The 26,712-nt window shown below is 46.3% G+C and overlaps 1 protein-coding gene across 1 annotated transcript in view; it reads left to right on the forward strand.

The window, feature by feature from the left end:
- The first annotated feature begins 1,393 nt into the window (after positions 1-1,393).
- Tpr2 (Tetratricopeptide repeat protein 2) overlaps positions 1,394-26,712 on the forward strand; it is a 129,380-nt gene continuing 104,061 nt past the window's right edge. Inside the window, exon 1 of the mRNA XM_053776504.2 lies at positions 1,394-7,960. Within this exon, the coding sequence (XP_053632479.2) occupies positions 1,407-7,960 (6,554 nt within the window). The 5' untranslated portion in view covers positions 1,394-1,406. The remainder of the gene's footprint in view (positions 7,961-26,712) is intronic.

Here is a 26,712-nt window from a genome sequence, read left to right on the forward strand (position 1 = left end):
CGCCAGGCCCAGTCCTCGACGCCAGGCCTAGTCCTTGACGCCAGGCCTAGTCCTTGACGCCAGGCCTAGTCCTTGACGCCAGGCCTAGTCCTTGACGCCAGGCCCAGTCCTCGACGCCAGGTGCGCCCATGGCAGAAGGTAGACGTCGACGACGTGGCCCTCAAGCCAAGGTAGTCCCTCAGGACAATGTGGTGAGGGTAAACCTGGACCTGCGTGCAGGTCATCCTCAGGCTACACTGCACCTTAAGCAGGCCAGCAGTGTCTCCGGCACGGAACTTGGTGGACCACAGCAACACTGTAATTTGTACCAGCAGTTTCCTCCCGTGCAACAGCAACACTACCCCGCCGCCGCCGCCAACTCACACACACTTAAAGCTGCCAACATCCAGTATGGGGAGTCCCTCGACCAGCCACCTAAATATGATGATATTTTTAGGAATAATTTGAACGCGCAGCCTTCTCAGCTCTATCCAGGACATCATAAGAGTTACGAGAAAAGGCATCTCACGTCCTACCTCTTGAAACATTTCCCCAAGGCTAAGACTGTGAATAACAGATTCCACGGGGCTCCCGTTGTCAACGGCACCACTGGCTCCCTTGGGTCAGTGGGTATTGGTGGCGGACGGAGTGAATGCGACACGGAGATCAAAATTCCACCCACAACACCCTTCCAGTACCACAGGTCTTCGCATGTAGCAGAGCCCCCGCCGCCTCGCCCTCACCCAACACAACCCACACACCAGCGTCACCACTACCAGTTTACTCAGCCACCAATTTTCCCACAGCAACAGCAGCGCTCTAGCTCCCAGCAGTTTAGACAGCAACATTATTCAGGACATGAACAGTTTGAGCATCAGTCACAGTTCGGGCAGTTTGGTTGTGATGATCACCAGCACCAATCTACTAAGAACTTTACCATTACTCTCAAACCTGGTCAGTACCAGGTCAACGTACAGTGGCGCTCCAAGACTCAACCTTTCCGTATAACACTGAGCCCAAAGAAGAAAAGTGGGTTTTCTGCCACTGCATCAGCTGAGCAACAGCAGCAACAACCACTGTACTACAAGTCTTCTGCACACCGGGAGCAACACCAGCACTTGTCGTTGCCGCGACGCATTGTGCACCGCCTCTTGTTTGGTCCACATTCGTCCACCCTGGAGTGTCACCACGAGGAGGACGACAGCGACGACGAAAACATGTCTCCAGCACAGCTTCCCGAGCAGGCTGTGCAGCAGGCCAGCCTGCATCAACAGGTAGCGCAACAACACCGGCGGGCGCTGCTTCAACAGGTGGGCATAAACCCTAGGGCCTGTGATGACCGCAAGGTATACAAGCAGTACTGGGACGGTGTTGGCCAGCGACACCGCCAGCGGAAGAAACGCCACAGGTGGGCTTCTCTCTCGTGCATGCACTTGAGCAACATAGAGGACAGCGTGGGCGAGACCTCCGGTGGTGACTCGTATGGTGGGTATGAGGGAGTGGAACACCTCAAACGTCACTCCCTGAGCCACGCCAGGGCCGCCAGCTGTGAGTCTCTCGCCTACGGGTGTCGGGCCGTCGCCGCCGCTACTGATGGGGTGAGACCCAGCTTGGGTAACTATGGTGCTGGCAACATGAGGCGCCGTGGGGTAACTGCACTTGGTGTTAGCGCCAGGCTTAACTCTCTGAATTCTGCTTTTTATGGTGGTGGGACAAGCATGGGTGATGGTGGTGGTGGGCAAAGTATTGGTGGTGGTGAATCAGGCAGTGGGAGTGGACCTGTGAGTTTTAGTGGCGTTGGTGTCACCGGTGGTGATGAAGTGGCGGAGGAAAGCTTTATATTCGTTGAGAAGTCGCACCTCGACTATCATGTGGCGTCTTGCGAGGTGCTGAGGGACGGCAGTGAAGTCAAACCCAGCACTGGGCAGACGCTCTCCAGGCTTCAGAAGATTGGTTCCCCGTTACTTGGGGAGCGCAAGACGTGGCACGAGGACGAGGCCTTCGTCAAGCAGGTGGTGGAAGAGTACTTTCAAGACCCCGTGGAGGAGTACTTCAAGGAGTCCACCTCCCTATCTGACTGCGATGTAAACAAGTCTGAGGCGTCACTTCCGCCTGCTGAGACCAAGAGCTCGATCATCGTTGAAAATCTAGCTCTGCAGGGCTCATCTGCAGGTCTTCACAAGTCATCATCCTGTTCCTCGTCGTCGTCTTCCACGGGTTCGGCTTCTGGTTCTTCGTCTTCTGAGGAGAACGAAAAAGGCAACGTTGGAAAAGGGGTAGATTGCGGAAGTCCAAGTGTTGATACCACGTATTGTGACACGGACGAGAGTAATTCGTGGTTTACCGACGACTCTGAGGGTTACGAGGCTGACGCTGAGCCCAGCGACAAGGATACACTAAGGCAGGTGTGGCGCCGCTGGCGTAGTGCGCCAGACGTACGACTACCTAGTGACGTAAGGGCCAAGTTGCGGGGACAACAATTGGGCCAAGCTGCGGCGGCGGCGGCACCGCTTGGAGATGCTGCCTACTCTAGCGGCAGAGGCAATAGCAGTGCCACTAAGAATGGTGTCGGGCGAGGATGGTGGCGGGATGAAGTTAGTGGCGTGGAGGGGCAGGGTGGGGAGGCTACCGCCCACGCCATCCCATATAAACACTCGCTGGTATGTGGCTACCAGACCCGCAAGTCCTGCAGTGTTGACGAGACTAAGCTCTCGCGTCTAAGGCTCGGCCTCCGCAAGGTGAAAGAACATAAACTTTTGCAGTTTCCTCAACACGACCTCGACAGGAAGAGGCGACCTTCCAAAGTTAATTGCCAAAGTACTAGAAATGACAGCGCGCAAGGGGGTGGCGAGGGTACACTGAACTCTGTTAACACAAGCTCTGATACACAGGAAGCAGACGCTCATGTGTTCACTGCTGGAGTAGAAAACCTGGAATTTGTTAATGGAAAATATAAAACTGGTTCTGGAAAGACTGAGTTCCGGGAGGTCGTGTGTGAGTGTGTTCGCAAAACTGTGGACAAAGTAAGTATAGAAGAAAGTGAAAGGTGTGGTGAGCGCCCTGGCTGTCGGGATAATAGTGTAGAGGGGAGTGTGAGTGTAGACGATAGCACCACAGAGAGAACCCAGAGAGTTCTCAGCCAGGGTCTAATTATTCACCACTCGTCTACTGTTCATGACTCCCACTCCATCCTCAACGCCAGTGTCATCAAAAATGCCCTCTCCATCCTCAGGGAGAGTATAGCAGCTCAGGAACTTGAAACAACAAAACCATTGTCTTGTGCAACCGTGGCCACGTCAGGAGAGTGTGGCATGCCAAGTGAGAGAGGAGAGAGCAAGGGGAGAGACACTGAGAATACTTCAGTGAATAACGAGGAAGACGAAGTCCAGGTGGGTTATAAAGTAGCTGAGGTGGAGAGTCAGAACACCACTCATCTAACCGACGGAATCAGAACACTTAAGAACCAGGACGAAAGTGGGAGTGCAGTTGAAGAAGCTGGAAACACGATAAAGGGTGCAATCGAGCAAGGCCACGCTGAAGGTGCGAGTGTTTATAAAGTGCAGCGGGACAGTGAGATGAATAAAAGCAACGTCACCATTCACCTGACGCCACCTCTTCCTCGGAGACCCAGCAAGGACGATGAAACTAAATCATGCACAGGGTCCGCTGCTCTTACCCAGCCTTCTGTCTCGCCCCCACAGTTCTTTCCTCTGGGGTCGAGGGAAAGATCAGCCGGTAAGGTATATGAGAATGACAGCTGTACCTACCAAAACATCGAACCTCAGGATGGGTCTAGCGTAAAAAGTGAAAGTCATCAAATGAACGATAGGTTAGTTAGTGGGAGCAATCAGAGGTTAAGACTACTGCTTAAAGCTGACCCGTCGCAGCAGTTCTCCAGCATGGATTCCTCACGGAGTGTAAGGACGTCACCAGATTGGAGAGCTAGCACAGCTAGTACTGACACCCTCTCCTCATCCAGCGGCACAAGCAGCTGCTGCCACACAAGACCAAAACTCAAATCCAAAACGTCGAAAAAGTTGTCCCCACAGTCCCCGGGTCATAGTCGCCGACGGCAGAATGTTGCTGACAGCGGCTCCGGCACCACCAGCTCCTCGTCGATCAAGGTATTCGGTAACGAATTCCACCTGCACCGTGTGCAGGTGGGTACTGGCAGTGATCGTAAATTTGCCCAAGCGACGCAACGAACAGTAGTCGAAGTGCCAGTGAGTTGTGGGGAGCAGAGCGACAGCCAGACGCTCGTTTCCCCCCACGGGGAGTGCGAGCAGGGTGGTGGTGGGGCCACAGTGCAAAAGAGTGAGTTGGTGCTTGGGCCGCCCCAGTTCCGTGGTAGCCAAGGCAGCAGACACAAGCATCCACCCACCTTTCTCAGCTCCTCATTTCCCAACAGCAACATCTGTATTTCAGAGTACAACATCGGCGATGCTCGCCCCAAACTCCCAGAGTCTCCCGGGCTCTTGGCGCACGAATTTAAACTATCCAATATTGATGCTAAAACCCCGGAATCAGTGAGCGATGCAAAGCATGATAAAGTAACAAGGAATTCCAGCAAGAGCAACTCAAAAAACAAGTCCAAATCAAAACCTCGTAAGTATTTCTCTGGTATTCTGAATGCCATTGGCTCGGCTGGCCCACGGTTGAGATTCGTGGGCACAGGTAATGATAATCAGGAAAGTGGTAGGAAGGAGCATGGAGAACGGGTGGTGAGTGAGGGAAGCAGTGGTATAGTCTTTCCTTGTGGGCGTACTTCAGTGTGCGGCTATCCCACGCCCAACAGCGGTGACCAGCTTGCTGAGTGTAGGTCCCGCCCTCCCACAACGTCATTGGGTGATGGCAAGCCTCACGTGGCCATCTCCACTAAAATTGAGGTAATACAGGTGCCAGCCAACACTAAAGATAGCGCAAGCGGCTCATCACACACCATTTCCAATGACGTTCAAGTTCCCAGCCCACGACCACGACGCGCCCGCAAGAATAGCCATGACTCTGCAGATAACGTCGTCGGCCCAACACCGCCCACACGTCGCAAAAACACCGAAATATCTCCAAGTAAAACAATTATAAATGGGAGTAACGAAAAGAGTGGGTATCGTTTTGAGAGCCCGCAAGCGAGTCCACAAGCGAGGCGTGGCCAGGAGCCAAAATCACACTCAGTAGAAAGGAACTTCCGGTGCAATCTGCCCGCCTCCGCCCTGCATCCTCACGACACCCACACTGACGCTCACCAACACCCAAACGACACCAACACCGACGATCACCAACATCCCGACGTACACACACAAGCAGCCTATGAGAATTTAACCTTTCATGAAAAACATTCTTTTGAGAAGTTTGAAAGTCCCACATCTGCAAATAACCGTGCCACCAACGAGGCAAATATTGTTACAAGTGTAGTAGAGATTTCCCAGTCGCCTGTGAGGTCAAGCATTCTCGGACAAGGATCAGATAGCCACAGGAGTGTGCAATCAACGTCAGGGGAACACACTAGTTCAAAATCAGCTGGAGCACATGGTGGGGGCAGCAACAGTTTACTGCATCAAACATCAGGAACGAGCAGCGGTCATTCAAACGGGGAGAAAAAACGCAGACATGAAAATAATAGCGATTTGGGAAGATGCAGTTTCGGGGATAATGTCAGAGGGGTGACAGAGGAACCTGTTAGTGGATCAGGGAAAAACAACAGCGGATCGAGCAGAGATAAAGAAAACAACCAAACACATACCACTGACTCGAGAAAAGAGATGAATGGAATTCGTTTTGGGAATTATAGCGATGAGTGGTACAGGATTAGTGAAAATGTGGAGAGTGGGAGATGCATTAAGAAGGGCAACTCCGCTATTTCTTCTGGAGCAGACTCCGTTAGCACACCTGGTCGCCGGCGACGTTCTCGACCACCTTCTTTGCCCACCACGCCCCCTCAATCTTCCCGGGCTCGCAGGACATCTCAGTCGTCAGTCACGTCAGGAGGGTCGTTGCCCTCATCTCCTACACGTTGGAGAAGACCTCAGGCCGAGGACACATGGGAAGACAGTTCTATTGATGGTTCACACGAGGGCCGGCTCTCAAACTCTCCCTCAGCTGAGTCTGTAGCGTCGGAATCAACATCGTTTTACTACAGTGCCGCGGGATCAGTGTACGACCGCCCCAAATCATTCAATGACGATGCCACAGCGCGCTACTCCTTCGTCACGTGTCCACAGTATGAACCGTTGACCCCACTTCAGGAAACTATTGCTGAGGGCGCGCCAGCACCTGCTACACCAGTCAAACCCCAGGATCATACTAGCGCTACCAACATTTCCAGAACCATCAGCGGGGACCTCAACTGTGATGTTGATGTCAGTCTTTCCGAGGGAGAGATTAAGATTCGTGTTCGCACTGAGGATGCAGACGTTATATCCTCAACATCGATACATAGTGGTGATAGTGATAATGATACAGATAGTGATAGCGATGATTATGAATTATGCAGTGATATTAAAGATATAGAAGAGGCAAAAAAATGTGATTCTTCTGATATTTGTCATTCAACGTGTGATTCTGAAAAATTATCTATTCGTGAATCTGAGGATGAGCCGCTGGTAAGTGATGGAATGGTTCATGCAGTGCCCTGCGTGGCCGGGACAGACTCCTCCAATAGGTCGAGCTTGTCCGGTTGTAGTTTTCCAACTTTTCACGGCGGTTACCTGGATTCGTTAGGTTCACAAGACTCTGGTAAAAGGGAGAGTGACCTGGCTCATGCCACTCCCTGTTGGGCCACCACAGACTCTGATATGAGGTCCAGTGTCTCTAGCAGCGACTACTACGGTAAGGTCTACCTCAGTGCCACACACGAGGAACGCGTTTACGAACCCACGTATGAAAACGTAAAGGAACAAAGTCCCCTGCGCAGTGTCCATGAAAGCAACTCTGACATAATTGAAGAAAGCTGCTCTAGCGAACCCAATACACAGAAGCGTCGTTTGTCTGGCGTGTGGACCACAGTTGGTGAAGTTGATGATAGTGAGTGGGAGGAAACACGGTCTACAGATCTTCCGGAGTACTTACACAAAGTAAACACTTCTGATTGTGTAGAAAGTGAGGCGTCAAAGTCTCCGCCCCTCGTCTCTCGAGCGAGTGACGAGTACCAGCCAGTGTATCATGATCCATCAGAGTGCTCCACAATGGACGAGGAATTCATTCCTGAAGAAGTTCAGCCTATATCACCAATTCTACAATTTAATCGCAAGACTTCTTCGGTAGATGAAAGAGAACCGAACAAAGAGTCAGCACCGCCGAAGTGTTCCAGTGACAGCCAACATGATGTTCCTGGGTGGGAGCCACACACAGCTGCTTGGGAGTGGCATAAGACCGTGTGGGACCATCATCAACAACTTCACCAGCACCATCTACATCACCTACGCCAACATCACCACCACCATCAGTCTCTCTTGGCAGAAGTCATGTCATGTTTAGGCGGGCGGTGGGGTATGGGGGTTGGGCCCTGGTGCCAACAGTCCTACCCTGAGAGTGCCGGCTGCCCGAAAGGCAGTGGCTGTGCCCACCTGCAGGACACGCCCACTCCTGACTGCCGATGTTCGGGGCACTTCAAAGACGACCCTCCATACCGACCTGCTAGTGCCTCGTCCTGTGACATGGGGAAGCCGCCACCATCGCCGCTGCCGCCCTCTGGCTCACATAAAAGTCGCGACACATCCTCGGTGCCTCGAGAAGGATCAAGGCCGCAGAGCAGACAATCTCGTTCTAGACGAAGGGCTCACTCTGCCAACTCGAAATATAGAGTCGAGCTAGAAATCTCTCCCCACCTACTCTCTCGACCAAGGCCTTCCTCATTCAGTAGCCTAGTCACAAGAAGAGCCAGCACAAACTCTCCTGAACCTCTTGAAGACGACCTTACCCAGGAAGCTCTTCTCTATATGTCAGAAACTGGATACAACCACAGCGTTGACGCCTCGCGCCGCCGGTACTGTTGTGTGAGACACCCGACCCTGTAGTACTCAAAACTGTTGATTCCTCGAATTAACTCTGAATTACCGTGTGACTAATTACTGTAGATGTAGTTTTGCAAGCATGTTTTTTTTTTTTTTTGGCGTGTCTACTAATCTGATCTAATTTAATATACATGCATTGTGTTGGTGTAGATATTGTGAAGCTTGATAAGACAGTTCGTGTGTTTATAATTCTATGGCATTTTGAGAAATTTGAGTTGTGCATTTCTTCAGATTTAAATGATGGGAAAGTATGTGCATTTTTTCAGATTTAAATGATAGGAAACTATACGCTATATATTTGATTACAGTTATTATAGGATGCAATTGATTGCAACTTGTTTAAAAGTATAATGAACTAAGATAAAATATATGGAATAAAAATGTTAATTATTATTTATATCTTAGACTATATGATAATTGCATGGAATTAACAACAGCTGGCAGTATTTGCTTGTCGTGATCCATCACCCGGGATGGAATGGTAAGATGTAATTTAATATACCACAATAACATGGGAGACTTAAGTGTTGTGATGAGGAAATCTTCAAGCATTCTACTATGGTTTCATTCCAGAATAATTGGGGTGATAACGTTGGAATTATCGTATCTCAGGAGGACCTGGAATTTGAAGATGATATCTACACTTTTGGCATAACTTCTGTTGAATGAATGATAGCGAATGTGTTTCCTTTTTATCACCCTGTATTGGAGGAAGACGGTAGGTATTGGAAAAATGTCATGAAATTATATCGCTCAACCCAGAAGGGAATGGTTTGCTCCAAGGAAGGGAAGGACAGGTTCAATTCCTAGCATCAAGAGTCCCTCGCTGGTATCAAGCCTTGAGGTGATGAGCCACAAGTGGCGGGGGTGGGGGGTCGGACTGTGGGTTAATTAGTGATGGTTGTTTTTCCCTGGAGTGTCAGTTATCGTGGATAAATAAGCCACCGCAGCACATCTGGTCTCTTGTGCTTTACACAAGTCTTGGACTCCAAGTTTGGTGATACCATGTCTCTATCTATATCTGCCTTTGTTTCTCGCTATGCCCCACCTTTGTATCACAATTCTGCATATTGTGATATCACAATATGCAGAACAACCGTGTTTGTGTGTATACACACACACACACACACACACACACACACACACACACACACACACACACACACACACACACACACACACACACACACACACACACACACACCTACCTACCTACCTAGCCTAGCAAACCTCAGAACAGCATTCCGACATCTTAATAAGGAATCATTCAGGACCCTGTACACCGTGTATGTTAGGCCCATATTGGAGTATGCGGCACCAGTTTGGAACCCACACCTAGCCAAGCACGTGAAGAAACTAGAGAAAGTGCAAAGGTTTGCAACAAGACTAGTCCCAGAGCTAAGAGGTATGTCCTACGAGGAGAGGTTAAGGGAAATCAACCTGACGACACTGGAGGACAGGAGAGATAGGGGGGACATGATAACGACATACAAAATACTGAGAGGAATTGACAAGGTGGACAAAGACAGGATGTTCCAGAGATTGGACACAGTAACAAGGGGACACAGTTGGAAGCTGAAGACACAGATGAATCACAGGGATGTTAGGAAATATTTCTTCAGCCACAGAGTAGTCAGTAAGTGGAATAGTTTGGGAAGCGATGTAGTGGAGGCAGGATCCATACATAGCTTTAAGCAGAGGTATGATAAAGCTCACGGCTCAGGGAGAGTGACCTAGTAGCGATCAGTGAAGAGGCGGGGCCAGGAGCTCGGACTCGACCCCCGCAACCTCAACTAGGTGAGTACACACACACAACCTGGAACATTAACAGACTGGTTGATCAAGCCCTGATCTACCGGGAGACCTGGTCAAGGACTGGACTGCGGGAGCGTTGACCTTCGGAACGACTTTCAGGTAGACCCCAGGTATCACTGGTGGCAGGTGTGAAACTAACGAGGATAATATTGTACATTAAAAATGTAGTGAAGTGCTCCAGGGCGACTCAAACTGTAGTTACCCGTAGTTGCTTCCGTAGCTCATCTCACCCTTCACAGCCCGGTCCCAGACCGGCCTCCTGATTGCTAACCTGATCGATCAGGCTGTTAGTGCTCGCCGCCTTCAGTCCAACGTTTGCACCACAACCTGACTGATCAGGAACTGATTTGAGGAATTTGCCGATTTCCTTCTTGAAATCAGACAAGGGTCTGTTGGTAATCTTTCTTGTGTATGAAGGGTGGGTGCTGGAGTCGTGATCCCTTTACACTTAATGTAATCTCTCTGTGGCTCCTGTAATTTAGTCTTGTTCAACGCAAAGTAATGAGATTAGGGAGGGAGGAGACATGACTACGTACTTGGAATACAGCCTTCAAACAACGTCTAACACAGTGGTTCTTATCCGATTTTGAGTGGCGCCCATTATCTCAGTTGGTCCCCGTCTCTTCGCTTCCCTTCCTCCCTCTTGCCTTCGCATAGAATTTTTAATATAAATTTTTTTTTATATAAAGTCCTCTATTTGAATAAGAAAATTGAGAAACTATTTTAATTAAACACTATTATTTTAACTGCCTAAACGATTCTAGCAAATCGCAAATACACAACATATTACTTATTTTTGCTCTGGATTCGTGTCCCCCTTTTCGCCTGGAAATTATTCACTCCCTCCTTGGAGGGGGGAGACCCCCCACATCCCGTAAAGAACCGCTGCACTGACATACTACCACACCCAACACCTCGTATGTACACTGATCAACCACGTTCTTAGAATCTCGCTTTCGCTCGTTTAAGGCTGCAAGTAAGCGATGCTGTTGATGTATGATTTTTCCGCTCTTCCTCTGTCACCTACGCTCCCTTCCACTTGTTCCTATTTTGCAGATTTTTCCTCTGTCACCTACGCTCCCTTCCACTTGTTCCTATTTTGCAGATTTTTCCTCGTGCTTCATTTGTCACCTTTAACTTTTATCTCCCACTCGACTTCACCCTTCCTCTCCACCTTACAAATCACTTTCCATCTTTCATTCTGATTGTGAGGCCTGAGTAAACATTCAATAAACTCACCCCTCTCGGGCGAGTTTATTGAGCAGTGCCATTCGAGAGTGATATAATAAATGGTATACAGTACCGAAAGGTGGATAAGATGCTGGTGCAACACTGACAATCTTTATTGACTAAACGTTTAATCAGTAAGATTAGTAGTGTTGCAAATGCGTGTTACTTACCATGTAAGTGAACCCATTGCCTTGTATAGATAAGTTACAGTCCAAACAGTTAACACGCTTTTGGTTACTACCAATTCTATCCTTGAGTGTTTCAATACTTGGTATCACTACCTTTATAATGACAATATCATTGTCTACACCTATGCCCACCTTTATACTTACAGTAACGTTATCTAACCAAATATATCATGAATATTTTGGTGAAATGAAAGTCTAATAAAAATGAAAAATTTGAAAGTTGAAGGTGTAGCAACTCAAGAGAGGAAGATAATGTAAAGTGTGTGGGGAGAACACGCTCTTTGGAGCTGTCATAGAACTTAGCAGAGTGAAGGAACATAGAATTTACAACACTCAAGTTGTGAACAGCCTTAATTACATTACAATTTAAGTTTTGTGTCATTTAACAAACATGCAAGATTTTTAGGGGTAAAAAGTTGTACGGGTAGTGACATGAATGTTGCAGCAGAAAAGAATAGTTCACATGTCAACTGTGTACATTGTAATACACTATATGGCGGTGTTTGTTCCTTTACACCATGTGGCGATACACCAACAACTCGTCCCTCTGGCCAGAATCTTATAATTATCATGCACTCTTGATTATTTGTCCCACTTTTATTCTTCATTTGGGGCCCCTCCCCAAACCTCTTGAACCACCCCCGGTGGTTTCCGGGTTTCCCTCTCCTTCATCCACCTTCGTTCTTCCGCTCCCTCCCCCTTTCCACCTCCCTCATCAACCCCTTTCCCGCGTGCCCCTTTCCCTGCACTTCTTGGCACGCAGTATAGCATAGTTGCCAACCAGGTTGTGTGGAACAACACGTGCCCAGCTGACTCTTCCACACACCGATGTGGATATATTTCTCAAACGTTGTCACACCCCATTGGAACATTTCCAGGTAAAACACGTGCTGGATAAAGCCTCGTGAGGAAGGACGGGGAAGGTGTAATCTCTCCTGGAAAATGGGATTTTAAATGGGGGTTTAAATAACTGTCGGGAAAGGGGATGGGGAGGGGGTGTGTGCTGCCTGGGGGGGAACCTGGGAGGGGGGGATTTAAATTTTTCACCTGTGGGGGCGGCGAGGAACTGAGGCATTACTATCTGGGAAGGGGGCAGCGGGGGATGGGTAATGGTGTACATTGCTAACTGGGAGAGGAGGAGGAGGTGGTGATGGTGGTTAGGAAGAAAAAGTAAGTGTTTTATCTGGGAAGAAAGAACGGGGTAGATATAAGAAGAGGTCGTATCAGCTTGACATGTTAAATTGAGAGTTGTTTGGGCATGTGAGGCAGACTGGTTGGTTCATGTGTCAGGCAACTGCGTTAATGTGGTGTTTGTGTTCTCTCTTAAAAATTAATTGTTTTTTAAGGACCCACTCATAGCTCTGAATTTTTAAGGGGGTTTGCGCGCGTTTCTTCCTTGTGCAGGGGGGGGAAAACTGTTTTTTCCCGCCCCAGTTTAAAACATTGCCTGGTTGCTTTCTAGTCTCGATAAGCTTGTTTCTTGTTAACTTTAGAATCCATTTTAGTTTTCATTACCTCCTAACCGCGTCCATTTTGCTACGAATAACCTACTAAACTTGGAAGTGATTATATATAAGTGTGGTAAGGAGGGGGGGGGGTGAGGCCGTTGGCGAATGCTGTAAAAAGACGGTTCGGATGTTCATTAAAGAAAAAACTTGCAATGTATTTAAGAAAAGATTCCTGACATATGTAGGGCAGTCTGCATTATTTATCACACTGGGACCAAATCCACTATGTCGATGGTATAAATAACTCGGACCAAGCTCTGCAAATACCCTACTATGCGCTGTCAACCGACACGACTCTTGACAAGAACACTTGCAAACACAATGCATCGCCACCTGCAGCTCAGTCGGTATACAACTGATATCATCAGGGTTTTAGATTAAGACACATATGCAACAGTTGGGTACCTTATCGATGAAAAATTTCGCCTATATTTCATCAATATAGATACCCAACTCTTGCACATGTCTCATTCTTTAACTTGTCTGTATTTTATACCATTTTTCAACAAGGTCTTTAGCCCTACTACACCTGATTACCTAGCAGTAAACAGGTACCGAAAAAGGTAATCGGGTTTTGGGGCAAAAGGGGCCCTTTTTAAAAAATTTCTTTAATTTCTCAGCTCTGGAACTAGTCTGATTCTTGAGAGGTGTTGCGAGGTTTGCTAACTTCGTATGTATAACTTGAATCTTCCTTTGCGACTGTACAGACTCGGCTCCTGACCCCTACGTCTTGCTACCGTTACCAGTATTACCGTTATCATATCTACTGTTTAAGAAGTGTATTACATAAGTATTGAGGAACACTGCCTGTTGGCCCATACTAGACAGGTGCTTCTCAAACCCAAACCCACTAAACAAAAATATTTGCCCAACCTATTTTCATTGCTGTCCAAGAAATAAGCTCTAATAACTATATTAACTCGTGTGCAAGTCCCACTCAAATCCAGCCCCTCACTCGTGTATTTATCCAATCAAAATTTGAAGCTCCCCAATGACCCTACTCGGCACTGTTCCACTCTTCAGCTACCCTATTTCCAAACCAGTACTTTCCTATATCCTTTCTAATCCAAACCTATCCCATTTGAATCAATTGGCCCCTAAAGTTCTTTCTTGGGGATATCCTAAAGGGCCCCCTTTTTTCCCCCCTTGGTTTTGCCTCCCCCGCTACTGCTTTACCTCGTTCCTGTTTTCTGTCAGAGACTAAACTAAATGAATATTTGGTGAAATATCACAGTAGTTCGTGTGTCGCTCTTATTTACACCAGCGTCGTCCTCTCCTGGGTCCTTGCCACTTAATTGTCTGTCACCATCCGCTCTTAATATTTTGTAGACTACGTCAGGTTAAATTCTTTTAACTTGTCTTCGTATTGCACTCCTCTTGCCTCTTCCAGCAGCCTAACTGCAAACATTTGAATCTTTCCCAAGTTTCAGCACTATATTAACAAGCACTGGTTGTACCGTTTTTGGAACGTGACCTGCTCCCAATTTAGGTTTCCCCTAACTCATTCACTCTCTTCTCTCTCTCCTCTCTCTCTCTCTCTCTCTCCTCTCCTCTCTCTCTCCTCTCTCTCTCCTCTCTCTCTCCTCTCTCTCTCCTCTCTCTCCTCTCTCTCTCCTCTCTCCCCTTTTCTCTCTCTCCTCTCTCTCTCCCTCTCTCTCTCCTCTCCCCTCTCTCTCTCTCCCCCTCTCCTCTCTCTCTCCTCTCTCTCTCCTCTCTCTCTCCTCTCTCTCTCCCTCTCTCTCTCCTCTCTCTCTCCTCTCTCTCCCTCTCTCTCTCCTCTCTCTCCCCCTCTCTCTCCCTCTCTCTCCTCTCTCTCTCCTCTCTCCTCCTCTCTCTCTCCTCTCTCTCCCCTCTCTCTCCCCTCTCCCCCCCTCTCTCCTCTCTCCTCTCTCCCCTCTCTCTCCTCCTCTCCCCTCTCCCCTCTCTCTCTCTCCTCCTCTCTCTCTCTCCTCTCTCTCTCTCCTCTCTCTCTCTCCTCTCTCTCTCTCCTCTCTCCCCTCTCTCCTCTCTCTCTCTCCCCTCCTCTCTCTCCTCTCTCTCTCTCCCCTCCTCTCTCCCCTCTCTCTCTCTCTCCCCTCTCTCTCTCTCTCCCTCCCCTCTCTCTCTCTCCTCTCTCTCTCTCTCTCCTCTCTCTCTCTCTCTCCTCTCTCTCTCTCTCCTCTCTCTCTCCTCTCTCTCTCTCTCCTCTCTCTCCCTCTCTCTCTCTCCTCTCTCTCTCTCCTCTCTCTCCTCCTCTCTCCCCTCTCCTCTCCCTCCTCTCTCTTCCTCTCCCCTCTCTCCTCCCCTCTCTCTCTCTCCTCTCTCTCTCTCTCCTCTCTCTCTCTCTCCCCTCCTCTCTCTCTCTCTCCTCTCTCTCTCCTCCTCTCTCTCCCCTCTCTCCCCTCTCTCCTCTCCCCTCTCTCTCCTCTCTCCCCTCTCTCCTCTCTCTCCCCTCTCTCTCCCTCCCCTCTCCTCTCTCTCTCTCCTCTCTTTCCCCCTCTCCCCCTCTCTCCTCCTCCCTCTCTCTCCTCTCCTCTCTTCTCTCTTCCTCTCTCTCTCCTCTCTTCTCTCTCTCTCCCCCTCTTTCTTTTTTTTTTTTGGGGGTTTAAAGGTTAAAAGGGGTCCTATTTATTGACACCCTTTTACGGGTTAAAAGGTTTTCCCTAACTTTTTTGGCGAAACAAAGGCCCTTACCTCATCAGCTCATTTGAAAGCATTTTATTTTTAGGACTTACAAGTAGGAAACAGGATGAAGTTGGAGAAATCTGGGGAAAGCTTTTTCATTTGATCAACGACTTTATCTGTTGACATCATTTTGCCCCGATTTTCAACTCAGTCATCCTGGGGGATGTATGATCTCAGATGGAGTGATGTTCTGGAAAATTGGAAGTGAAATTGCTGCTTTCTGCCCGTCTTGTGGCATAAAAACTTGTTTCACGCTTCCCCAAATGGATCCCAAATGTGGTATTTTGACAATTTTGTACATAACAGTAAGGCCACCCACATCCCTCCCTATGTTGGGAAAGGGTCTGCAAATGGCAGATCCCATCCCGGATGGGTGGGGGAGAGATGAAAACTCTTTTCTCTGTTCTCCCACTCTGTCAAGCAGTCGCAGATGGGGGGGGTGGCAGGCAAACCAAGAAAGTGGGATACTCAAAGTGCGGCGTCCCCTTTTCCTCGGACCGGGGTCTTTCCAAACCCCGTCAAACAGATGGGAGATACGGCAAAATGCTGTAAGCTTCCTGGCCCTTGTTTCAAGATTTAAAAATGGGTTTTTCATGGTTGGTTTGGGGTCAAATTTCACCCCAAGGATATCAACTTTTCTCCAATTTTAAAACCCTCCCATTCATCCCCCACTACTGCACCAGCATTTAAACATGGTGCCTGGGGCGATCATCATTTGCGTTTTCTCGGGGGCAAATGTTGCCCGCCATCTATTTCCCCAAGCTGATATAGCTCTCAATGGGGTAAGCCTGCAATTCCCCCGTGATTGAAGTTTTTTCTAAAAGGCCCTGGTGCCCACCCGGTCAAACGCCAGCAATTCCAGTGCTACCACACGGGTGACTTTGGGTTCATCCGGGAACTGGTGCCACTTGGGGGAGGGGGTTTTAAAAACAGATCAGCAGCAGGGTAACCTTTCCCGAAGCCATATTGGCGATCACCAAAAAGGGGAGTGGTAGTCAAAAAAAACTGTCATTTGTCTTGGGATTTTGTCTCGGGGGTCTTACCATGATTGACGGGGGTGAAAGGCCAATTTGTTGCTGATTTTTGCTCTGCTCTTCTTTTTTTGAAAAGGGACTACATTCGCCTCTTTCCATAAGACCATTTACACTGTATGGCAGTGCTGAAAAATGCAGTTAGAGGTGCTTTTAGCTGGGCTGCCCTTTCTCAACAATCTTGGGGTCCAACTTGTCTGGGCTCACCCGCCTTTTCTTGGTCAAAAACGATTTAAGGAAATGCCCCCCTTCTGCCCCTTTTTTCACCACGGCAGTTTTTACACCGTTTTTGCAGCTAGCCGAGGGGGTCCTTGCTGGATCAGGAACTTGCATTTTGGTAGCAAAGGTGTTCAGCAAAAAGGAGTCCGCCTTCTCTTGACTACTAGTAGGGTGGTCCCCTCCTGTCGATTTGGGGGTGGAATAAGTTCATCAGGCAGATAACCTTGTCTGTCCTTGACCCCCGGGGGCCACCTGGTTTTTGGGGCCCCACCCTACCCCAATGCTAACTTTCTTTTAGTGTACCTCTCATTTTTGCCTTTGGGCCCCCTTTTGAACATCCCCTCCCTTTTGCCTACAGGCGCATGTGAAGTTCCCTTTTTTTGGGTGGTAGGATGTCTCTTATCCTTCCCCTGCTTTTATTTCCCAGCAGTAGCAGCCTCTCTCAACAGAAAGCCAAACCAAGGCTGATCTGTAAGGGTTTCACATATTGCCGGTGAGGAATGTGTTTTTTGTAGATTATGGTTTTGTCCAGTGAAGGCTTTCCCTTTGGGTTTTCAACATCCCCCTTTGGGGAAGAAACATTCCCGGGCCCGGGGGTGGCAGGGTCAGAGCAAAAAACTGGGCCCGTTACCTCTTTCCCCTAGCTAGGTTGTGCGTGTGGTCTCCTCCCCCGTTCTGTTGGGATCTTAAATTTGGGAAAAAAAGCCTTGTGGTCAGAACCCCTCCCAAAATGGGCCCAGGGTTGACAAAAATGACTATGCCTTCTGCCAGATCACTCACTACTGGGTCAAAGGGGGGAGCCAAAATTGAGGGAGGAAATCAACAAAGTTTCTCATGTCCCAAAAACTGCAAAAAGGTCATCAAAATCCCTCGTATGGGGGCTGGTTGAGGTCCCAAAATTTTAATATGTTGACAATTTTGTTGTGGGAGAGAGTCAATATTTTCCATTAAAGGGGTTGATAAGGGTTTCATGTTGCCACTGAGGTCTTTCTTTCACATGCTAATTCGGAGGACTTTTTTGTTTTCGAGCTTGAAGAACATCATTTTAAGATGTGTAGGGGGGGCAACTAAGTCGGGCATGAACACTTTTAAAAGAAGCACCAAACACCTCCTCCTTGCCCTTGCCCTTGCCCCTTCTCATCCATGGTGTAGCCAGCAATTCTTGCAAATTTTCGGGCCCTGTCCCAAAAAAGTTTCAAAACAGCCCCATCATGTCAGGAAAAGAGTGTTCACAAAACTATGTGGGCTCTCAACAAAATAACGAAAACCCCTAATGTTGGCCGACGGGGTGCTGTTGCCTTTGATGATGGAAAAGGTCAGCGGGGTGGTGGGTGTATAGGGGAAAGTAAAGGGGCCTGCCCGGGAGGTAGGGTGCCCGAGGCAGCTGCAGGGATGTAGGTCTGAGGTCTTGTATAAGGCACAATCCCACCTGCTGGGCTGGGATAGGAGTAGCTAAGTGGGTGACGTGTGAGTGTTCACCAATTCAGAGCTCTCTCTCTCTCTCTCTCTCTCTCTCTCTCTCTCTCTCTCTCTCTCTCTCTCTCTCTCTGTCTTTCTCTCTTTCTTTCTCTTTCTTTCTCTTTCTTTCTCTCTTTCTTTCTCTTTCTTTCTCCTTTCCCCTTTTTTTCTTTTTCTCTTTCTTTCTTTTTCTCTCTTTCTTTCTTTCTCTCTTTCTTTCTTTCTCTCTTTCTTTCTTTCTTTCTCTTTCTTTCTTTCTCTCTTTCTTTCTTTCTCTCTTTCTTTCTTTCTCTCTTTCTTTCTTTCTCTCTTTCTTTCTTTATCTCTCTCTCTCTCTCTCTCTCTCTCTCTCTCTCTCTCTCTCTCTCTCTCTCTCTCTCTCTCTTTCTTCCCTACCATCCCAGTGGCGCTAAAGCTAACTTATGAGAAAGCTCGACTATAATTATTACTGATTCTGTCATCACTGAAGACTCTTAACTCACATAATGACTAACAACATGTTCATTGGAGAAGCCAGGTATAGATACTCAAAAAATCTGGGAAAAAAAAAATTTAATGTACAATTGTTATGGATTCCATCACACATTGGATTACTGCTTCATGATAAAGTTGATATGTTAGCTAAGAAAAGTACCCAGAAAGAGAATGTAGAATATTTCTTTAGTGTATGTGTCTAGCATTATGAATAATATTAGGAGGGAAATAAATAATAAAACTGATTGTTATAGGAATACATTTAGAAGGCTGAGTCGATCTATAACCCACTATGATAACGTGAACGTAGATAGATACATTTATGGAGGAACTTTCCATGTCATGTAGTGGCCAGGCTTAGGCAAGTACTTCTGGCAGTTTGGCAGACACAAATGATCAAACCAAATGCACAGTATGTGACCAGCCTTATAGTCACTGTCTTTAACACTGTGCTTAATTGTCAACTTATTAAGAATATAGAGATAGTATAATAACCTATTTGACATGTCAAGATATCCTATTAATGAAAATAAGGTACCGGATATATTAAACAAATTTCCTAGATTTGTTTGTATTAGATAAGTGAATTGTAGATATAAATCCAGATACTCCTGTTAACCCTTTTGGGGCATAGTTTTTAGGCCTTTTGTGTAACCATATTCTCTTGTGTTACCGTCCACAGGATGGATGTGAGGTGCACAATAAACTAGCCACTTCGGTGGCAAAATAAAATAAAATATCTGTGTTCTGCTCTCCTCTCTGCTTTGCTGTGTGTGTCTGTTAGTTACCATTCTGTGTGTGTGTCTGTCTGTCTTCAGGTGCGTGTTCAGCTCCTTCGCGACAAAAAACTCCAGTGTGTAACCTGTACCTTCCTAAATACTAGCTGGTTTTCCTCAACCCCTCTCCTCTCCAGGTGTTTTTACTCTTAAAACCATTCTTTAATTTTCTGAAGAATGGTTGTGTGGACGTCGTTTACTACTTCCTGTCTCCGCTTTTCAAGTCCTCGCATAATGTCAAAACCTATTTTAATTTTCTAATAAACTTATATTTGTGCGAGAGTGAGAAGGGGGCGCAGGGGGGGGGGGGGTCCTGCATCTTTCTTAATTTTCATTATTTTGACTCCCTTGTTCATCACTTGTTGATCAGACCCTGATCCATCACGATGCCTGGTCTCAGACCAGGCCGCGGGGGCGTTGACCCCTGCGGCCTGGTATACTCCAGGTATTATTATGTATAATTTTCCGAACTTGCAGCTTCCTTCGAGTCCTTGCATGCTCGCTCCTGCATTTAAGTTTTTGCTTGTTTTCTCTCCTTTTCCTCAGAATTTACTAAAATATCCAGGATTTGCTGCAGTCATATCACGGTAATGATGCTCGACTATTGAAGAGACCATGGATGAGTGGACACCACTAGTGGCGCGTCAGTTATTTGTGTTGTAATGTACGCTCTTGAGAGCAGTATTCACTCGTAGGATTGGCACTGCCCAATATCAAAAGTATCGTGTTTGTCCTCACTATTTTTTCCACGCTCTCTTGCATCTTCACTTCGCCATTTTTTTTCTTACATTCTTGGTTGAACAATGAACCCCTGATTTATTTTTTTTCACTTGGGCTAAAAAAGAACACGAGGGGGGTTGAGGGTGCAAGACTTTGTTGTACAGTTATTTCTTGACACCCAACAGCTGTATCTTCCATTATTAAGGTAACAAATGGCTCTCATCTCCGCGTCGTGCTGCCAAGGGTGGTTGTGGTGTGGGTGAGGGAGATAGCAGCAGCTGGTCAAGACTGGGAACCACCACACTGTGACGTCTGCTCTACATTGAGCCACTAGCCTGGCCTGGCACACCCACAACTACCTCCAAGTTCCTCTCCCACGCCTCGATTTCCTACTTCGCACTCCTCTCACTGCTTCCTCCCCCTATCAGCCTATCCCTTCGCTGTTCCTTACTTTCATACATTCCTTCCTCGCTCATCTGTTTCCTTCCCCGCTTATTCCTTTCCTTCTCCGCTCATCCCTTTCCTTCCCCCGCCAATTCCTTTCCTTATCCGGCCATCCCGATCCTATTCAACATGTTACCTGGAGATAGAAATACTACTGGGATAAATGTACAAGTCTTCAGGACAAGTATCTTCACCAGGTGCCAGATCACCAGGCTGGGTTGGGTGTGGGGGCCAGCGAGCCACCAGCCACAACAGCCTGGTTGACCAGGCAAGCACCAGATGAGCCTGATTCAAGGCCGGGCTCTGAGAGGAGAAAAACTCTGAACTCATCAACGGTATATAGCTAGTGTATGTATGGAACGCACGGTCCAGTACTTGATACCTCGTCGCCCTACTCCTGTCTTTGAGCGCAGGGTGATCGCTTTCATTGGATCATGCATACAACCCATCCCGTGTGATGAGATGACAGAGAAAACTACCGTATGTTTTTTATTCAGCTGTCATATAGAACAAGATAGCCGCACACTGCGAGTTCAGCGAATTGCTAAATAGAAAAAACTCCCAGTATTCCTATACCTTTCCTTTGCATTCTATTTTCTTAGTTCTTCTGTGTAACTAAAGCGAGCTTGTCAGGAACACGCACCTCTTGTTGAAGTTTTGTAACCGCCTGCAGAAACCATTGTGTGGAATGCTATTTGGGAAGTCTTGTATTGCCGGCCGCCCCTTTGTCACCACCTGCCTTTCCTTTCCTCCCTTTCATGCCAAGACCACCACCTTTCCTCATCTGCACAGTCTCTTGACGCATTTTTGTCGTGAGGATACTATTGTTAACCATATCCTGTACCAATTAGCTATCAATTGATAGTTACAGGAATCATCGTCCTTGCAGCCCGGTCACAAACGGCTCGCGACACGCACTCTGACGTAGGCACTCTCAGCAACTGCTGAGAGGAATTAAAGTTCCTTCTTGAAGACATTTAGGGGTCTATTAATAATTCTCCTTGTATTTGAAGTTTATTGCAAAGGTTAACTTATTGCCTTTTTGATTGTAACGACCCGGAGAGGGTTTTCATTTTGCATCCTTTATTATTTTTGAAATATAGCACAAATTATTTCAAGTGACTTTTTTCAGACACCGTTATAGTTTTTTTTTTTTAGATTCTTTACCTTACTTTCAACGTTAATAATGTGTGGGGGATTACAGAAGAAGGGAAATGATGGAATACTGGATTAGGTGGGGTAATTACAAGAGTGGGCAGAAGAATAAATGTTGGAGAAGCTAGGGGAGTTACAAAAGGTAAAGGAGGCGATGTTAGAGAAGGTAGAAGATATAAGTGGTAGAGGAGGCAGTGTTGAAGAAAACAGTTACTTCCAGCAAGGTTAGACGAAGCAAGAATAAGGAGGATAATAAAAGGGCGTATTTAAAAAGCTTGTCACTAGTACTTTAAAATAAAATTGTGCATCATTAGTCTTCGTACTAATATGGAATCACTACGAGGAAAACTGAATAACAAATCTTAGTGTGAGATTAACCCAGGTTTATTTAATGCACAATATATTATTGGAAACAAAGGTGTATGAGCCCCTTTTACATCTCACGAACACAAGTCTTCCTTCTACCACATACAGTACCCAACCGCTTCACAGCCTCCGGCTGTCCTCAGAATTGTTGCACGGACCAGCTCTCTACCCCTTCTTTGCCAGCACATCCATTAACCACGCCCTGGCCTCCATTTCCGCTAACCGCATCCTGGACACCGCTCCCGGTTATCCCATCCTGGACGGCACTGCCGGTAACCGCATTGTGGACGGCGCTTCCGATCACTGCTTCATGCGCACCACTCCCGGTAACTGGACCCTGGACGGCATTTCCCATAACGGCATCCTGGACACCGCTCCCGGTAACTGCATCCCTGACGGCGCTCCCAGTAACACTGTAAGACTGACAATTGGATTGTGTATTGTAATTGGAAGGGAGGAGACATGGAGGGAGAGGGCAATTGCTAATGGCTGTTAGGTTCTTGAAAGATATTGTAATAGATGCAAGATACTCTTTCTTAACCACAACAAAGTAAGCTAGTCACACCCCGACGCACTAGCCATAGTACAACACACTAGCCATAGTACAACACACTAGCCATAGTACAACACACTAGCCATAGTACAACACACTAGCCATAGTACAACACACTAGCCATAGTACAACACACTAGCCATAGTACAACACACTAGCCATAGTACAACACACTAGCCATAGTACAACACACTAGCCATAGTACAACACACTAGCCATAGTACAACACACTAGCCATAGTACAACACACTAGCCATAGTACAACACACTAGCCATAGTACAACACACTAGCCATAGTACAACACACTAGCCATAGTACAACACACTAGCCATAGTACAACACACTAGCCATAGTACAACACACTAGCCAAAGTACAACACACTAGCCATAGTACAACACACTAGCCAAAGTACAACACACTAGCCATAGTACAACACACTAGCCATAGTACAACACACTAGCCATAGTACAACACACTAGCCAAAGTACAACACACTAGCCATAGTACAACACACTAGCCAAAGTACAACACACTAGCCATAGTACAACACACTAGCCAAAGTACAACACACTAGCCATAGTACAACACACTAGCCAAAGTACAACGCACTAGCCATAGTACAACACACTAGCCATAGTACAACACACTTTTTTTTCCTCAACAACTCGGCCGTCTCCCACCGAGGCAGGGTGACCCAAAAGAGAAAGAAAATCCCCAAAAAGAAAATGCTTTCATCATTCAACACTTTCACCACACTCACACATAATCACTGTTTTTGCAGAGGTGCTCAGAATACAACAGTTTAGAAGCATATACGTATAAAGATACACAACATGTCCCTCCAAACTGCCAATATCCCAAACCCCTCCTTTAAAGTGCAGGCATTGTACTTCCCATTTCCAGGACTCAAGTCCGACTATATGAAAATAACCGGTTTCCCTGAATCCCTTCACTAAATATTGCCCTGCTCACACTCCAACAGATCGTCAGGTCCCAAGTACCATTCGTCTCCATTCACTCCTATCTAACACGCTCACGCATGCTTGCTGGAAGTCCAAGCCCCTTGCCCACAAAAACCTCCTTTACCCCCTCTCTCCAACCCTTTCGAGGACGACCCCTACCTCGCCTTCCTTCCCCTAAAGATTTATATGCTTTCCATGTCATTCTACTTTAATCCATTCTCTCTAAATGACCAAACCACCTCAACAACCCCTCTTCTGCCCTTTGACTAATACTTTTATTAACTCCACACCTTTTCCTAATTTCCACACTCCGAATTTTCTGCATAATATATGCACCACACATTGCCCTTAGACAGGACATCTCCACTGCCTCCAACCGTCTCCTCGCTGCTGCATTTACCACCCAAGCTTCACACCCATATAAGAGTGTTGGTACTACTATACTTTCATACATTCCCTTCTTTGCCTCCATAGATAACGTTTTTTGACTCCACATATACCTCAATGCACCACTCACCTTTTTTCCCTCATCAATTCTATGATTAACCTCATCCTTCATAAATCCATCCGCCGACACGTCAACTCCCAAGTATCTGAAAACATTCACTTCTTCCATACTCCTCCTCCCCAATTTGATATCCAATTTTTCTTTATCTAAATCATTTGATACCCTCATCACCTTACTCTTTTCTATGTTCACTTTTTACCTTTACACACATTCCCAAACTCATCCACTAACCTTTGCAATTTTTCTTTAGAATCTCCCATAAGCACAGTATCATCAGCAAAAAGTAACTGTGTTAATTCCCATTTTGAATTTGATTCCCCATAATTTAATCCCACCCCTCTCCCGAACACCCTAGCATTTACTTCTTTTACAACCCCATCTATAAATATATTAAACAACCATGGTGACATTACACATCCCTGTCTAAGACCTACTTTTACCGGGAAGTAGTCTCCCTCTCTTCTACACACCCTAACCTGAGCCTCACTATCCTCATAAAAACTCTTTACAGCATTTAGTAACTTACCACCTATTCCATATACTTGCAACATCTGCCACATTGCTCCCCTATCCACTCTATCATATGCCTTTTCTAAATCCATAAATGCAATAAAAACTTCCCTACCTTTATCTAAATACTGTTCACATATATGCTTCAATGTAAACACTTGATCTACACATCCCCTACCCACTCTGAAACCTCCTTGCTCATCCGCAATCCTACATTCTGTCTTGCCTCTAATTCTTTCAATTATAACCCTACCGTACACTTTTCCTGGTATACTCAATAAACTTATTCCTCTATAATTTTTACAATCTCTTTTGTCCCCTTTCCCTTTATATAAAGGGACTATACATGCTCTCCGCCAATCCCTAGGTACCTGCCCCTCTTTCATACATTTATTAAACAAAAGTACCAACCACTCCAACACTATATCCCCCCTGCTTTTAACATTTCTGTCATGATCCCATCAGTTCCAGCTGCTTTACCCCCTTTCATTCTACGTAATGCCTCGCGTACCTCCCCCACACTTACATTCTGCTCTTCTTCACTCCTAAAAGATGGTATACCTCCCTGACCAGTGCATGAAATTACCATCTCCCTTTCTTCCTCAACATTTAAAAGTTCCTCAAAATATTCTCGCCATCTACCTAATACCTCCCTCTCCCCATCTACTAACTCCCCTACTCTGTTTTTAACTGACAAATCCATACTTTCCCTAGGCTTTCTTAACTTGTTTAACTCACTCCAAAATTTTTTCTTATTTTCATTAAAATTTCTTGACAGTGCCTCTCCCACTCTATCATCTGCTCTCCTTTTGCACTCTCTCACTACTCTCTTCACCTTTCTTTTACTCTCCATATACTCTGCTCTTCTTATAACACTTCTGCTTTGTAAAAACCTCTCATAAGCTAACTTTTTCTCTTTTATCACACCCTTTACTTCATCATTCCACCAATCACTCCTCTTTCCACCTGCCCCCACCCTCCTATAACCACAAACTTCTGCCCCACATTCTAATACTGCATTTTTAAAACTATTCCAACCCTCTTCAACCCCCTGCTACTCATCTTTGCACTAGCCCACCTTTCTGCCAACAGTCGCTTATATCTCCCCCGAACTTCCTCCTCCCTTAGTTTATACACTTTCACCTCCCTCTTGTTGTTGCCACCATCCTCTTTTCCCATCTGCCTCTTACTCTAACTGTAGCTACAACTAAATAATGATCCGATATATCAGTTGCCCCTCTATAAACATGTACATCCTGGAGCCTACCCATCAACCTTTTATCCACCAATACATAATCTAACAAACTACTTTCATTACGTGCTACATCATACCTTGTATATTTATTTATCCTCTTTTTCATAAAATATGTATTACTTATTACCAAATCTCTTTCTACACATAGCTCAATTAAAGGCTCCCCATTTACATTTACCCCTGGCACCCCAAAATTACCTACTACTCCCTTCCATAACATTTTTACCCACTTTAGCATTGAAATTCCCAACCACCATTACTCTCACACTTGATTCAAAACTCCCCAAGCATTCACTCAACCTTTCCCAAAATCTCTCTCTACACTTCTTTCTTCTCCAGGTGCATACACGCTTATTATAACCCACTTTTCACATCCAATCTTTATTTTACTCCACATAATCCTTGAATTAATACATTTATAGTCCCTCTTTTCCTGCCATAGCTTATCCTTCAACATTATTGCTACTCATTCTTTAGCTCTAACTCTGTTTGAAACCCCTGACCTAATCCCATTTATTCTTCTCCATTGAAACTCTCCCACCCCCTTCAGCTTCGTTTCACGCCAGGACATCCAGCTTCTTCTCATTCATAACATCCACAATCATCTCTTTCTTATCATTTGCACAACATCCTCGCACATTCAGACTTCCCACTTTGACAATTTTCTTCGTATCAGCAATCCTACCATCATGTAAAACAATTACAGGCTTTTGTTTTACGTTCACTTGGCAGGACGGTAGTACCTCCCTGGGTGGTTGCTGTCTACCAACATACTAATATATATATATATATATATATATATATATATATATATATATATATATATATATATATATATATATATATATATATATATATATATATATATATATATATATGCAAAACA

Source organism: Cherax quadricarinatus, chromosome 13, assembly GCF_038502225.1.
Source record: "Cherax quadricarinatus isolate ZL_2023a chromosome 13, ASM3850222v1, whole genome shotgun sequence".
NCBI classification, from domain to species: domain Eukaryota; kingdom Metazoa; phylum Arthropoda; class Malacostraca; order Decapoda; family Parastacidae; genus Cherax; species Cherax quadricarinatus.